Here is a 17079-nt window from a genome sequence, read left to right on the forward strand (position 1 = left end):
CATCCCCGCCAACGCAGATTAAGTTGACATAAAGTCAAAGGCCTCCATTCCCTCGGCTTCGGGCCGCAAAGGTGCCTCGTGGGCTCTCCCCTCCGTGGCCTCGGCCTTCAGCTGGCTCTCAAAGATGTCGACGGCCACACTCGCCTCGACGAAGTCCTCCAACTCTTCTGTGACTGTCTTGAGCTTCTCTTTCACAGCAGAAGCTCCTTCAAAACCAACTATGTGCCTCGCCGGCGGGTTCTCGTGGCCCCCGATGGCCGTCAGTGCATGCACCGTCTCCATGACGAGCTTCTCCGTAGCCGAGGCAGGCAACTTCGGGTATCGATGCAGGATCTCCGTGTCCGACGGCTCGACTGCCGTCTCTGGGTCCGTGTTGAGCACATTGCTCATCATGTCGCGTATAGACGGCGCCGGGTTGATCTCGCTATCGTACCATGGCGCTTGCGGCGCCAGGATGATCTTGTTGCTCAGGCACTGTATCTCCTTGTTTGGCTGCACGATCGTCACCTTGATGTTAAAAGGCGCGATTTCATAAGCCAGGGAGTCACAGAACCCTTCCAACGCCCAGGTAGCCGCCGTATGTGTGGGCATGCCAGGGGTGCCGATGTGACCACCGATACTGGTAAGGATCACGATGTGTCCTGTATGTTGGGCCCGGAGTTGGGGTAGCGCGGCCTTGATGAAATTGACTTGGGAGAAAAAGATTGTTTCGAATTGGTCCCTGACAAGGTTTTGTGTTGCTCTCGTTGTCGAGAGCTCTTCGACCGTGCCGACAACAGCTGCATCGGAACAGTCACAGTCAGCGCGCAGTCGTCCACTACAACACTTCTCAAGGGGATGGTACGCACATTCAAACTTGCAGCACAGCAAGATATCTACGCGGCCAAACACCTGGACCGCCTCGGCGATGGCCGCACTACACTGCCCCATGGAGCGGCCATCGCACCGTATGCCTCGTATCCGGTCTTTCCAGCCCTCCCGGTCCCTTCGGTTGCTCTTGCACTCGTTGATGAGGCCCCTGAACTCGGCACTCCGGTCCTCGTGCTCTATCTCATGCGGCGGGAGACACGCAACAACGTAGTCCCCATGCGCCAGGAGCAACCTGATGAGCCTGATGGCGAGTGGCGATAAAGCCTGTGTCAGGACCCATGTTCTGGGTGAATTATGTGTTGCTTGGACTCGAAGTTAGCGCGTAGTTCGTGGCCTAGGGTGTGATAGACTTACGGAAGGCGGGTGGCACTGAATGGCCATGCCTTGATGAGCCGGCCTCGGAGCCTTTTCGTTCTGCCATAGCTGGTGTTAAACAAGTGATCTCGAGGACGGGCACACATGCCAGATACCAAGTATATAAGCAGGGCACAGCACACGAGGGCAGGCGGGGTTTCTCCGGCAGAAAAGAGACAGACGGGCCAGACAGGGAGAGGGATCACACAGCAGCATAGCACAGGCCAGGCAAACACAAACACAAGCCAAGATGATGCAGCGTTGGGAACATCAGACGGCAGCAAGCACCTTCACCGTGCCCATGGCGGCGTTACTTTGTCTTCCCTGGTTGTGGGTCGCTGTGAAACATTTGACGAGGAGGGGGGCAAACTCGGGAGCTGCAGTCGCATGGGGAAAGTGTAGAATAGGATACGGGCGACCATGGGATCGGGACAGGCGCAACGGGCAGCCGTTGCAATGTTCATGGTGATGGTGTTCGCGCCAAGAAGCCAGAGGGTCCCATCTGGGGTGGATTCAGAGCGGTATGGGCAAGAGGGACAATGCCGGTCTGCGCAGGGCGTCCAGCGATCGACCTGGGCCGCCTAGTACAGTAATGGCTCATCTCCCCTGGGCCGAGACTGCTGGAGGCTGGAGGGACCCCCGCGAGTGAGGCGGGCGGCGGGCGGCGCAGAGCAGAGCAGAGCAGAGCAGTGAGCACCCGGTGGTCATAGGTGGAGGAAGAGACCCTGTTGGCGCCGGTGGTGCTCGCCGTCCATCCAATGTGGACCGATCAATCACGGCAGTTGATCATCCGGCTATTGGAGCCCATATAGGAGCCCAAAAGCATGGTTCGCAGATCCAACGGCCTTATTAGGTTGGCAGGGCATGATGTTGCGCCGTGTTGGGCAATATCCTTGCGAGAGTTTGGAGTGCTCGGTGGGAGGTCTGGCAGACCGACGTTCGTGATAGGATGAGACCGAGGGGACAGGATGACGGGGCAAAGGGAAGCGATGGTCGCGTGGGATCCATGGCTTGCGTGGGATCGCGTGCACGGCAAGGCGAAGCAGAGCATGGAAAAGCATGGCACGGCGCGGCGTGGCATGGCGTGGGAATGGAGCATGGGCATGGGCATGGCAGCTCAACAGCACAACACAACCTGGGCCGGGCCGGACGACCCAGCCTGGCGGTCTCGAAACACGGGAGACGGGCAGAGGGGGCGAGCGAGAGAGGGCGAGAGAATCAAAAGAGTGCAAGTCGTCCGATCCGCAACTGACGTGGAAAGGCTAGGGAAATGAATGCAACGTACCGTGGCCCTTGAGTTCATCATTTTCCTGCCCAGAGCCCGAACCATGTCCGTTCAATGCCTCGTGGGCGCTGGCATGCCGGGCGCTGTCCTCAGCGTGCGGCCCCTGGGGATCATGCTGCCCCTGCGGATCAGGATCTGGCTGAGGCGTCTCAAGCGGAGGCTGCTGCTGCTGCTGCTGCTGCTTCTCCTTGTCCTCATGCTCGAGCTCTTCTGCAGGCCCGTCGGGCTGGGTCTGGCGCTCAGGGGTGTCGTCGGCGGCGGCGACCTCGATCTCGTCTGCAATGGCGACGTGGATTGCCGCGTCTGAGGCAGCGGCAGGAGAAGGCGAAGGATCAGGAGCAGACATCCGACCTGTCACCAAGAGACGCAGTGCGACCCGAGCGAGTCGCCCTGCTCAGCTGTGAAACCCGTGTCCCCGAAACCAAGACTCAGTCAGTTCTGGACTTCTGGCCCGGACTCGCTGGTCGGTCCTATGTCGTGTCGGGGGCTGTGGGCTCTGTCCGTCGGAAGTTGGTTAGAGCACCCGTTTTATGTGCACCACCACAATAATAGCAACGCAACAATTAGCCGTCGTGCTCGGGAATGGGCAGGCGATGTGGTAGCAGCAGTGCAGGCAGGTCGACAAGCTTCGGAGCCGGCGCCGCCCAAGAGGAGAGAGGTGTGCGGTCCAGGTCTGGTGGTCCAGGTCTGGTGGTGTTGTGTCGGGACTCTTGTCTGCTGTCAGTTAGAGGACGGAGGGGGGGTGCCTCCTCTTTCCTCTAGCACCTTCCCGTCTCGCGGGCTCGTGGTCAGGGTCACAACCGAAACAAAGTCGTCCGAACCTAGATTGCTCGGCCGCCTAGTCTATGTATTAACTTTCTTGAACACCTTCTCAACGGTTGCCCTACGCAGGATGGTCAAAGCGAAAGGGCTGAGATCCATCGCTTACTTTTTCCTAACCCCGCCCCACCAGCCCATTCGCCAGTCAGAGCCGGCAGCAATGCTTGATTCCCCAAACCACCTGCACCTCCAACCCCGGAATGGTTCCTGCCCCAACTCCCACCACCCACTGAGGGCAGGAGCGGGCTGGAACCCCTCCCGGGGCCCCGGGGCGCATACACACACATGCATATGCACGGCACAGGCGCAGCCCGGCAGTCAAAACGCCCCCCCGGCCCACTAGTAATGCCGCATGGCACCCGTCGGTTTCCCTGCCACAGACTTCAGATGTACACGTGGGTGAAAGCTCCGAAGTTTCTTAGCAACGGGTCTTTTTCTGCACGCCTGCAGATGACGCACAGCCGGCTGATCAGGCAAAGCAGGGCTTGCAATTCTAATCTCCTACCGTCATGTCGTCATGTCGAGGACGGCGGGCGTAAGGCTGTGCATGGCTAAAACGCTCGGGCGAAGAGAACGACAGCATGATTGGCCGGCGCATGCTTGGTCGGGCATGAAGAACAACCCGGCCGAGTAGGATCGGTCGCTCTTCCACCGTGCGCTCCTGTTCGGATCACAGGCCTCTCAAAATGTAACGACGCGCCGTCGACGTCAGATCCGACAACGACGTGCTAAGGGGCCTTCGTGCATGTGGTCATTGCTCGGACACGCCACTGTCACCGCGCCGTGCCTACCACCCTGACACACTACCACAAGGCCTCGTACTCGTAACCTTGGGGAATTCAGTTTGTAATCTCTGCGCATTTTCCGTTCAATGTGCCTGAACATGAGACAGGCAATTCCAATCCCCTGGGCTCTTTCCCCCGCACTTCTTTTCCAGCGTGACCTTGGTTATGTTTCTGCTACGCACAATCTGCAGTCAGTCATGAGTCCAGTTGCTATCATCCTTTGCTTGTGGTGCGCGCTTCCCAAGACTTCTTGACAGTGTTCTACAGTCCGCAGTCATTCTGATGAAGTTCTGAGTCAGGGTTACCAGGGTGCATTGCATGTGCGAGCTTGTCGAGCTTGACCAAAATGCCATACCCAAAGTTCCCAGATCTCGGCTTGGGACGTGACGTTTTACTTAATGCCGGCTTGTATGTGAAATAGTATTCCAGGGTTAAAGATATGCTTTTTGTGCACGGTTGGTATTATCGTCCCGACCTTTTATGGCTTCGTGTAGACAAAAGGGGAAAGCTGAAGATGCGCAAGGACCTCCAGCATGGTTTCCTTATGCTTGACTGGATCTAAGTGACAGGCCATAATAGGCAATTCATAGTCAAGTACGACGAACTCTATGTTCTAATCGAAAACGATCAGACTGATGAGATTGTAGTCCAACCCAAGCACGTGGGCGAGGTAGGGGTGCTCAGACTAATGTCAGCTCCTGAAACGGAAATAAATACCTGGTCAAGACAGATCTCGGCATTTTCCATCTACCGCAGATCAATTGTCAAGAGAACATGAGGGAGGCCTATGCAATTGGCGGTGATCATCGTTCCATGAACACAGTGCAGCGCATGCTTTTCTTGGCGCCCGTTTCCACCTCTTCCACCTTTGACAACGCTGTCTGTGGATAGCAAACACATACCGCCCGGGCACTCCAATCGATCAGGATGGCCACTTTGCCGAAATGCCTAGCGTCTGCCTCAGAAATCCGTTGATACATATCCTTCCTGTGTGGAAAATTCACTCGACAATGTTGTTTGGACTCACCAGATCCTGATAGGCCTCTTTCGCCTGGTCGAAAGAGGAAAACCTCAGGGTCAACGAGAGGGTGAATAACTATCGTTTGCCTCAATGGCGGCAATTGTGTTCTCCATCACAGATTGAGAGCCCACGACGGCACCGCGGGCGATGCATAATTTGTGGAGGCATTGAAACATGCTTTGCGTAACATCCTCGCCACCGAAGAATCCGATGATAGTAACCACAACCTCGAATCTGATGGCTTCTAAGCTCTGTTTTAGGCTGTTTGCACCGCCGACCTCGACGATGTGGTCAAAGTCCACCCCCTCGAGGGTGAGGTCTCGAGCAGTCTTCCCCCAGTTTGTACTTATCTTCCTTGTACTTAATCACATGATCGGCGCCGAGCTGCCTGAGCTTCTCGGCTTTGGCAGCGGAAGTGGTCGTCGCGATCACGGTTGCCCTGGCTGCCTTGGAAAACTGGTTTCTGGGTCAATGAAAGGTGGCTGGCGCGGAAGGTGAGGGGATGACAATACCTGTAGGGCACTATCATTCTCAATGGTCATACGGCCACAGCTGCTTGGCCTTGTTCCGTCCCATCCCATCTGCATCTGCGTCAGCCAACCACTTTTGAAAGAGAGCGTCTGAGGCCTCTTTGACGATATCCCAGTTATCTGTAGGGACAAATCCCTCCTCGTCTGTTGACAGCATGTTCATCAGGCCCTTTCGAGGTTAAGTGCCATCTCAAAGTCCTTCCACTGCGCATTATGCTTGGCGAGCTCTTCCACTGTCGGCTGATACGGGCAGGAACCTGGCAGACCGAGAGCGACCCACTCCTGGGAGAGATCTATGAGATCGCTGCGGAACCCACATATACCCTGCTGCCAGGTTGTACTGCAATATCGAAAGGGGCGTATGAGGGTATGTTCGAGGGTTTGTGCTGCATGTAACCTGGGGCTAGAAGCCTCCAGTCTCAACTCCCAAGCCCCTCGAAGAATTGCGGCTTCCTTCCTAAGCCTCTCTTCCATCCGGAGTCTGAAAACCATCACACGAGTCCATGGCATCGTGAGCTATACCTTTAGGATGCTCGCACAAGTCAGGCATTTCATTAGAATAGAGCAGCCCCGGGTCGAGACAGGTTGACTGCCAATCAATAACAGCCGTGATCTTGGTAGGTTCGTCCGGATCTACAAATATGTTCCGCTTTTGTGAGTCCGGGTGGAGCAGAAGCGGAGACGAAATCTTCTCGATGCGCGGATCGCGGCTGAGTGCCTGAAGCACAGCCTCAGCCTCTGAGAGCAACGCAACATGCTCCTCAGCCGTGCCGCGGAAGGCAGGTCTTGTTGGCAGAATCTCGTCAGGGATGCGGGAATTTCCCGCATCCAACAGACCGCGGGTGAAGTCATTGAAGGTTTTCCCTATTAGGCCATGGTCAGTCACAGCAGATAGAAAACTCTCTCGAACAAGGCATACAAGGGCCGCGATTTAGTGGTTTCCTGTTGTAAAAGCGGTGTTCTGTAGGGTAACAGGGGAAGTACCGCGAACCCGAGTTTGGCCCAATGCAGAAACGAGTGTCAAGACGAACTGAGTTCGACGAAGTGACAAGCCCGTCGCTGAAGTAGATGCTTCCGTAGGCCAGGAACTCTAAGTCGTGCATTTGCTTGACCAGGTTGGCCAGGTTTTGAACACACTCTAGACGCTGGAGACCGGTCATGTCCGGCCAATGTTGTTGTAGTTGTACACCAAAAACATGCTCCATGATGATGTATTCTGTTCCAACTGAGTTCGACGGGTCATCGCTCCAGTCCAGCACCTGCGGAATGGGAATGTTTGTCTTGTCCCGAACCATGAAGATGCTTGTCAGTCGATCGAGCACGATCCAAGGAAACACCATATCATTTACGGTGACACATGGTCGCCACCTCCGAGTTCGTAACAAGCCGAGAGGGTCCAGCGACGGAGAAGGGGACTCTGGCAACCACCTTGGTCCCGTTGTCGAAACGAATGATGAATGCTCGGTTGAAGTTGCCCTCCACTTTTGAGCATTCTAAAGTCCCCTTGGCCCCAGCCACCGAGCTTATTGCCTTCTGGCAGAGAGCCGGGAAGTCGAAGTTGACACGGCGAGCATCGCGTTGGGCAGCGTCGGCGCGTAGCCAACGCCCGTTGGTGTACTCATAAGGGTCAAAGCCGAACTTGAAAGAGGGCATGGTTGACGATTTGGTCACATAGATGAGGATGAATATGTTTGCTCCTGCAGCTTCCTACAGAAAATTCTGAATGTTGGACGTTTTGACAATCGTGTCAAAATGAGAGACATGATGGTTGAACTGTCCACATGAAATTGACAGTGATGAGCCACAATTATACTTGTAGGCAGTGAAATGCATGCAAGTAGAATCTGGAGCTGGTTGGCTGGTGGATGTGACGTATCGAGGTTGATTTCAGGTCGAATTGCGGATCTTGCTTTTTGAGGTTCTGTTGGAAAAGGACAAGATACGAGCATTTTTACTGTGCCGTGGCTAGTCCGCCCATTTATAGCATTAAATGCTGCGAGGGTTGCATTCAAACCTGCATCCTTTTGTGGGGAATTGGCCGCCTCCATCAGCTTTTTTGATCAGCTCACCCATATAATGCAGTTTTGGGGCGAGTGCTGTAGTTTTCTTAAAGTCGTTGGCTGCATTTCGTAGTTCGTCTGTTAGGGTGGAAGTGCGCCTGTTACAACGAAAGTATGAGTGGAAGGAGTTCAATACCAGACTTAGAACTGTAATTCTGAGGGTTAAAAACAATCCAAATTTTTCAAGGAGAAGAGAAAATCCAAATCAAACAATATTCAGTTACATCCCACCAAGAGTGTTAACCCTCACTGGAGGAAGACATGCTGTACATCACAATTGAACTTTATGCTAACAACAAGTGATGCTCAATTTCAAGCTGAAGGCCTAGAATTATTGGCACAATTTTGACCGGTACTGCAAGACAAGTGTGCCCCCAAAACACCAGAGTAATCAATTGACCAGGTTGGTAACCGCCAATATATGAGAGACGTACCGTCATCATTGTCGCTGTTGGTTGCTCCGTAAATGAGGGGCTTAATGCCCTGGGCGTTTATCACTGTATGAAGGGACTGAATGCATATTGCTTAAGAAGCATATGTGTACAGATTACAGACGAGACCACTTAATGACCTGGGACTTTGCAGGAAGGGAACCGGCCCGCATCGATCCATCTCAACATAGAATTGTAAACGAGCTGACAGATAAACTCGGCTGTTGGAATATTCTAGATATCTAGGCTATTATTAATACGGGATATCCTTTTCCCCATACGTTTGCCACTGTATGGAGGATAATAACTATAAATAGGAGCCTTCCCTCCCATTAAATAGACGTTAGCTAGCCTAATAAACTAAGCATTCAATGCTATTATTTAATAGGTTATAAGGCCCGGAGCTTACCCAAAGCGGCAATGCTAACTTGATATGGAAAATGGCTAACTTAATATGGAAAACGCACATTACATAACACCCCTAATCGCCATTACTTCTTAAACCTTTTAAATAAGACAAGCTTTATATTTAAAGATATATCTTTTAATTAATTATCCGATTAAGCTAATTAATAAGCCCTTAACTAATTAAATTGCCCTATTTAACGTTATAAATTAATCTTGTCTCTTAACCCAGAGCCCATATATAAAAACCATACCTTATTTATTTAAACACTTAACCGTTTTTCTACTAATACTTAACCTATTTATATAATTTATATACTATTTAAAAGCCCTTATTAAGAACAATAAGAGCATTTCTTTAGATTTCAAAAACCATACCAAATCAATACTAAAAACGCGAATTCCAATGAAATTATAACAATCCTCAAAACTCCCTTAAAAACACTTAACTATATCTCAGCCATCTTTAGTTTATAATACCTTAAAAATATATTATTTAAAAGCCCTTTTTTTTCTCTTTATAATTATACTACTTTAATACCTATATCTCTATTCTTTAACTTATTAAACTTATTCAAAATTTATTATATCTTTCTCTCTATTCTCTTAATTATCTTAATAAATACTCTACTTATTTACCTTAAAATGGCATTTCTTAATAAGTATAGTATTTTACTCCTTAATAAAATAGAAAACTATATATATTGGAGCGTTAAAATCTAAGCTTAACTTAAGAAAGAAAACGTTATTAGGAATGATCTTAAGAATCTTTTCCAGGGCTTATCTTTAGCTTAAAATAAAAAAGCCCTTATTAATATTAAACTTATATATAGGTAAGAGCCTATTATATTTATAAAAGATATAAATAATGCTTAAGAAGCGTAAAATATACTTAAATCTTATTATAAACCCTTTAAGTTTATAAGCTAATATTTACTTTATAAAAAGTTTTTTAATATTAATCTTAATAATTTTAAAATTATGGAAGAATATATTAATAAGCTAAAGCTTCTTTTAAAGGATTTAAAGGCTAATAATATAATTCTTCTTAAATAAGTTATAATTAGCTAAATTCTTTATAGCTTAAATAATGAATATATTAACTTTATTTAAAATATAACTTAAAGTCTTAAAAAAGATTTAAACGCCTATATAGTGAAAACAAGCTACCTAAATAATAAGGAATAGGTTTTGCTAAACCCTCTTAAGGATAACTTAAGGAGGAGCTTTAATGTGATAAAAAGGGAAGATAAAAATAAAAGGGAATTAAAAAAAGGGAAAAGATAAATATTTTAAAAATTCTTAAAAATAAGAAAAGCTTAATTAAAGTACTAAATATATAAGAAAAGAAAAAAGTTTATTTTTTAAAAAAATATTTAAAATAAGCATAAAAGCTAGCTTTTTATAGCTAGCTAAAATTTAATATAATATTATTTCTTATATAATTCCTTATATTTATTAATATACCCCTTTTTAAGTACTTTATAATAAGTATTATAAAAATTATTAAAATAAAATTTCGTTATCTTTAATTAAGCCTTTAAGTTTTAAAATTTACTTTATTATAATCTTAATTATTATTGCTATTTTTAATTTCTTGCTTATTTATTTTATTATAGCTTTTATTCTTTTATAAAAGCTTTAAATATTTTTAAAACTTACTTAATAATATATTTGCTAATTATATTTTTTTAATTATTAAAGTTTACTTTAATAATTAGCATTAATATAGTTATTAAAGATTTAAATATTTTTATAAAATAAAAAGTAAATTTTTTTTTTAATTATTATATTAAGCATAATATGCTAGCTTTATTAACTTTTGCTCTTATTTTTTGCAAAGCTTTCGCTTTTGCTTTTGCTTTTTGCAGTACTTTTACTTTTGCTTTTGCTTTTTATAATATTTTTACTTTTAATATTTATGCTTTACATTTAATTACTTAGCTAGCTTATTTATAAGCCTTTTAAATTATCCTTAAGCAAACTTTATTATTATTTTAATTATTTTAAGTTAATTAATGCGCTTTAAGTTTTATTTATATTTATTATTAAGATAAGTAAGTAAGAAAGATTTTTATATATATTAAGATAAGCATTTTTTATTAACTTTAAAATATCTTATAATGTAATGCTTAAGCTAAAGGCTTATTTAATTAAAGTTATACTTAATTAATTTTAAGCTATTTAAAAATTTATACTTTATTATATATTAAATATTTAAAATTAAGTTATTAAATTAATTTATATTAAAGGTATTATTTCCCTTATGCCCTTTTTATAATTAATAATAATCTTAGTATATTATAATTTAAATAGCTGTTATTAAATAATATTTCTTTATAATAAAAGCTTACTTTTTATTTTAATTACTTTTATATTATTAATTTTAATAAAGGAAATTAATATAAATATTTAAATAACTTTATTAATCTTATTAAGCTTTAATTAAATAATAAATATTTAAGTAATAATATTAATAATAATTTTAAGTATTTTAAAGTATATAATTTTAATTAAAAAAGCCTTAGCTTAATTTCATACCTTTTAATTATTCTTTCTTTAATTTTCTTTAAAATAGTTTTTAATAAACTTAATAATATATTATTTATAAAATACTTTATTAATTTATCTTAATTTTAATATAAACTCTTTATTAAAATTTTATATTTTATTTTTTAAAATAGCTATTAAATATTTATAAATAAGCGCTTTAGCATTTTTATTTATTTTACTTTTCTTATTTCTTAATATAAGATTATTTTATAATAAGTAATAATTTTTTATTTTATTAAAAATTATTATTATTTAATAATTAAGCATATAAATAAATATAATAATAAATTTATAATTCTTTATTAATTTATATTATTAATATTTCTTAAGTAAGATATAATTATAATATAAAGATTTTTTAAGTAAGAATATAATATTTTAAAAGTTAAAAAGCTATTAAGTTATAAAAGCTATAATATGCTAAGTTTTTAATTTTTTATATTTATAAAGTATCTTTTTTATATTAAAGAAATTAAAAATAAAAAAGGCTTAATATTATTTTATTAAATTTATTAATTTAATTAATTTTCTTAACTTAAGGTAAAAATTAATACTTAAATATATTTTTATATTATTTTTATAAGCTTATTATTAAATATTATTTATTTTATATTAAAAAATAATAGCTAATTAAAAGTTTAAAATTATTAAATATTATTTAAGTAAACCTTATTTATAATAATTCTTATTTTAAAGGGATTTTTAAAAAAGTTAATACTTACTTTTTAAGTAAAGTTTTATTAATTTTAAATATTTATAATATTTAAAAATTATAATACTTTATTAAATAAGTTTTTAAAGTTATTAAAGTAAGAAAGTTTTATAATTATTAGCATTAAATTATTATTTTTTAAATTAATAAGCTTAATTATTAAAATTAAGGCATTAAGGTCTTAAGATATTTTATAATATAAGAATAATTAAAAATACTTCTTTACTTTATCTTTTTAATTAAAAGATATTTTAACTTTTAATTATAAAAAAAGAAGATAAAGGAAATAAATAATAAAGTAAAGAGTAAGTAATAAAAGTTAAGTAATAAAAAAGGAAAGTATAGTAATAAAAAGAGCCTTATACCCTTAAGAATTATTATATAAGTAATTAAGATAAAGAAGGTTAAAAATAAAAGAAAATATAATTAATATTTAGCTATAGCTTAAGGCAGTTTTTATAAATAATTATTACTTATTTTTAAATAAAAATTAAGTAAAGAAAAAGATTAATATATTAAAAGCGCATTATTATTAAGATAGCTAAGTAGCAGCTAACCTTTAATTAATAATAATATAAAAATAAAAAGAAAAAAAAGAAAAAAAAGAGGTAAGAAGAGGGTTTAGCTATAAATAAATAAGTATAATAGCGTATATAAGCTAAAATAGCAAAAGCTAATAACTTACTACCCTTAAGTTAAATAATTGCATTAATTAAAAAAAAAAGTAATAAAAAAGCTTATAAGTTATTATTAAAAGTTATTAATTTATTATTTTGCTAATAATTAAAGTAAAAGAGTATGTAATTTCTTATTTCTCTTAAATAATAGCTAATTATAAAGTACTTTCCTTTTAATTTATAAATTTATTAAGTATAAATTAAAATAAGTTATTTAATTAAAATTCCTTTATAGCAAAAGATAAATAACTTTTTTATAAGTAAAGAATTAAAAATAAGTAACTTCTTTTTAGTAATAAATTAATCTTAATTAAAAGCAAAGTAATAAATCATTTCTTTTAATAATAAAGTAGCTTATTATTAATATTACTTGCTTTTTTTTATTATAGCAACTTTATATATATAAATTTCCTTTCCTTCCTTAAATTTCTTTTTCTTTTTTTTTTTTTTTTAATATTTTTTTAATTTTAATTAGCCTTTAAGTTAAGCTAAAATTAAAGCAAAATATTATAATCCTTTTATTTTTAAATATCTTTTTATAATAATATTTTTATTATTAAACCCTTTTTAATCAAGGTTAAAAAGTTTAATATAAAAGGATTTTTATTTTTCTTTTTAAGCTATTTATTATAATTTATAAGCTAAATAAGTCTTAATTAAAGGCATTTATACTTCCTTTAAGCCAAAAGGCATTCTTAATAAAAGTTAATTTATTAAAATTATTCTTTATAATGCTTTTATAAAAGGTATTTATATATATAAAATTATTAATATTAAATAAAATTAATACTTTACTTAGCAATTTATTAATTTTACCTTTAAAAAAGTAATTAAGGAATTATTTAATAGGTTTCTTAATAAGCTATAAAAAGAATAGTTTTTAAATAATATTAAAAATTTAATTAAAAGCTATATAAATATTATTATTATTAAAGGAAGCAATAAAACTTTTTATAAAAAGTATATAATAATAATATATAATTACTTTAATTATTGCTATTAAGCAATTTTACTTATAGCCTTTTATAATTATTAAAATGCTTTTCCTTATAAATATTGCTTAAAGTATATAAATTGCAACTTTTCCTTAATTATAAATAAGAATATTTTTATTATAATCCCCTTTTTTAATTATTACTTCTTATATAATTTTTATAATAATGCTTATATTAATTATATTTATTATATTAAGGGATTTAATTATATTTTTAATAAATATAATAATATAAAGAAAGTATAAGAAGTTATAATAGCTAAGTAAGTAAAGTTTAAAGATATATTTAGCTTTATAATTATTATTAGCAAAATAATATAATTTAAAGGAATAATTAGCTTTAATATTATTTAAAATAAGAAAGTTAATATTATTTAAAGCTAATAACTATAACCCTATAATATAAAATTCCTATTATATTAATTATAAAAATAAGCTTTTAATAAGGTATAAATAATAATTAAGGTAAAAGGAAAAAAGGAAAAGTAAATTAAGTTATTAAAAGAAAAAAAAAAGTTTTTAATCTTAATAAGAAAATAATAAATAAGTATATAATAAATTTTATAATATATTTTTTAAAAATATAATATTTTATATTTAAACTTAAAGCTAAATTTAATTAAGTAAATAAATATATATAAAAAGAAATTTTATATTATAATAAATATATATATATATATATATAAAAAAAGATAACCCCTCCCCCTTAAATAAATATTTAAGCTAAAATTTAAAAGTATTGCTAAGCTAATTATATTAAAAACATTAAGGGTTATTTAATTAAAGTAAAAAAATATTAATAAATTATAAAGGCTTATTTCTTAAGTTTCTTTATTTTATATATAAGCATATTATAAGTTTAGCATTTTAAATATTAAAATTTAAAGAATTTAATAAGTTTAAGCTTATAAATAATTAATATACTTAAGTAATAAATAAAGATATATTTAATTAATTTTAATAATAATTAAAGTTAAAGTTATTTAAAATAAGGTTAAATAAATTAAATTTTATTAAAATATTTAAAAAGGGGTTATTATTTATAATAGCTATAAAATTAATTTCTTAAAGTAAATAAGGTTTAGGTTTTTATATTTTAAAATAATTAATAAATCTTTTTAATTATTTTAATAAAAATATATTTAAAAAGTAAATATTATTAAGTATTTAAAGTTTATAAATATTATTATAATAAATTTTATAAATAATAAAAGAATTAAATTAATAATAAGTTAATTTTTAAAATAAAGAATAATTAACTTTTTTTTACTTATTAATAAATAAAATTAAGTTATCTTTTTTTAAGGAAATAAGTTAAGAAAAACTATAATATATATCTTATTACATAGCTTTCCTTTTATAATTAAAGATTAATTTAATTATTGCTTTTATATTTTATAAGAAATTAAAAAGTAATTAAAGTTAAGAATTAAAAGTATTTTAAAGAAATATATTTAAAGTTTAAATTTAAATATATTATATAAGAATAATAATCTTAATTAAAATAATTAATTTAAAGCTATGAAAAAGATAAAAGGAACTCTTTTTATAAAATCTTTTAAGTAAAGTTTAATTAGCAAAGAAAGCATAAGGTAAGATTTATACCTAGCCTTTAATCTCTTTATTAAGCATTTTTTTAATAATAGCTATAATAATAAAGTGCTTATATTTAATAATACTATTAATATAAGGGTTATATATTAAGATTATAATCTTCTTAACTTTAATTATTAAGAAATATTAAGCAAATTAACTTATATTCTTTTATTCCTTATTTATTATTATCTTTATTAAAAGCCTTTATTTAAAAAGGAATTTTTAAATAAAGAACTTTTTAATGCTTTTTAAGTTAGCTACCTTAAAAGGCATAGCTTTAATTTATTTTATTAAGTTATATTATCCTTTAATTAACTTATTATATTTTTAATTAAAAAGTAAATATTAAATATTAATATAAATCTTAATAAATAATTAATTTAATATAATTAAAATAATTTTATTATTATAAATTTAAGTATTTTATTTATTATAATAAAAATAGCTAATAATAACCTTTTTAATATTAATATATATTTCTTTTTAATAATATATAGCTTAAATTTAAAAATAAATAGCATTTTTTTTATAATACTTAAAAAGAGTATAATAGTTCTTAATAATTTTTTACCTTTAATTAAAATTATTAATAACTTATTATTATAATAAATTCTTTTTAAGTTATTTTTAAAAAGTTTTTTTATAAATAAAGAAATAATAAGTTTTTTTATAAAAAAATAATTATTATTATAATATTAAATTTTTAAGATAAGTTTTATAGCAAAGGTATTAAGTAATCTTAAGTAATTTCTTTAATTAAAAATAACCATTAAGTAATAATAATTCTTAATTAAATAATTAGGGTTAAAATAATTAATTAAGAAAAGCATTATATTAATTCTTAATATTTCCTTTAAATTTATAATTTACTTTATTTAATAACCTTAATAGCTTTTTAAAAAATATATTTATAATAGTATTTTTAAAACCTTTAATATAATAAATAATAAAATTATATATTTTAATTATAGCTAGCTACCTTATAATATAAGCGCTTAATATATTTAAAGTAAATTCCTTTAATTATTAAATTAAAATATTTAAATTTATCTTTAAAATAAAGTAAATATTATAAATATAAAAATATAAGTACTTAATTATATATAAGATAGCTTTATATTTTCATTTTATTATATTATATAGCTTTTTAATCTTTATTTAAGTATTACTTTTATATTAAATTAAATATTGCAATTTATTTTTAATTTACATAAGGTATATACTTGATTTCTTAAGATTTATATTTATTATAAAAATAATTTTATTATTAAAATAATTAATTTTAATTAAGTATGGCTTTAAAGTAATTATAGCTTTAAAAGTATTTATAGCTTTTTAATAATTTAAGCTTTATTAATAAGGCATATCTTTTTTTAAAAAGTTAAATAATGGCTTAATAATAATCTTATAAAAAGGTATTTATAGTTTATAAAAGTTTAATAAGCTTAAAAAAAATTTAAGCTTAATTATATTCTTATAAATATTTTACTTATTAATTTTAATAATTTTCTTATTTAATAAAAATTAATTAAGTATTTTATAAATATAATTAATAATATTAACTTATTATTTATATTATTTTAATTTAATAATATTAATTATTTTTTTAATTAACTTAAAATTATAAAGAATATTATTAAAGTTCTTAATATGCTTAGCTATATATTTTTAAACCCTTAATAAAGTAAGTATTTTTTTATTTTTATAATTTATTTTTAAATTCTTAATTATAATATTATTAAAAAAGAATTTATATATTATAAGAATTAAGTTATAAAAAATTTAAATTATATATTATATAAATTAAGTAATAAAATTTATAATTTTTATAAATAAGTTATATTATTAAAATAATTTAATTAAAATAAAAAAAGTTATAATATTTTAGCTTTTCTTATTTAGCTTAATTTAATTATATTTTAAAAAGAAATTAAAAAGAGATAATATTTTATATATTATAAACTTCTTAATAAATTTATTTATTAAT

At 34.0% G+C, this 17079-nt stretch overlaps 2 protein-coding genes across 2 annotated transcripts; both read right to left on the reverse strand.

Moving 5' to 3' along the window:
- Nucleotides 1–18: 18 nt before the first annotated feature.
- Nucleotides 19–2855, reverse strand: INS49_014575 (uncharacterized protein; the record flags this gene model as incomplete). Its single annotated transcript, XM_043175265.1, has 5 exons — nt 19–779; nt 849–1172; nt 1225–1293; nt 1595–1726; nt 2510–2855. 5 exons carry the CDS (start codon nt 2853–2855, stop codon nt 19–21), a joined length of 1632 nt encoding a protein of 543 aa, XP_043020222.1.
- Nucleotides 2856–6121: 3266 nt separating this feature from the next.
- INS49_014576 (uncharacterized protein) lies at nt 6122–7317 on the reverse strand (the record flags this gene model as incomplete). The annotated part of the gene is made up of 3 exons (XM_043175266.1): nt 6122–6528; nt 6584–6923; nt 7081–7317. 3 exons carry the CDS (start codon nt 7315–7317, stop codon nt 6122–6124), a joined length of 984 nt encoding a protein of 327 aa, XP_043020223.1.
- Between the last annotated feature and the right edge of the window lie 9762 nt (nt 7318–17079).

Source organism: Diaporthe citri (genome assembly GCF_014595645.1).
Source record: "Diaporthe citri strain NFHF-8-4 chromosome Unknown scaffold_8, whole genome shotgun sequence".
Lineage (NCBI taxonomy): Eukaryota > Fungi > Ascomycota > Sordariomycetes > Diaporthales > Diaporthaceae > Diaporthe > Diaporthe citri.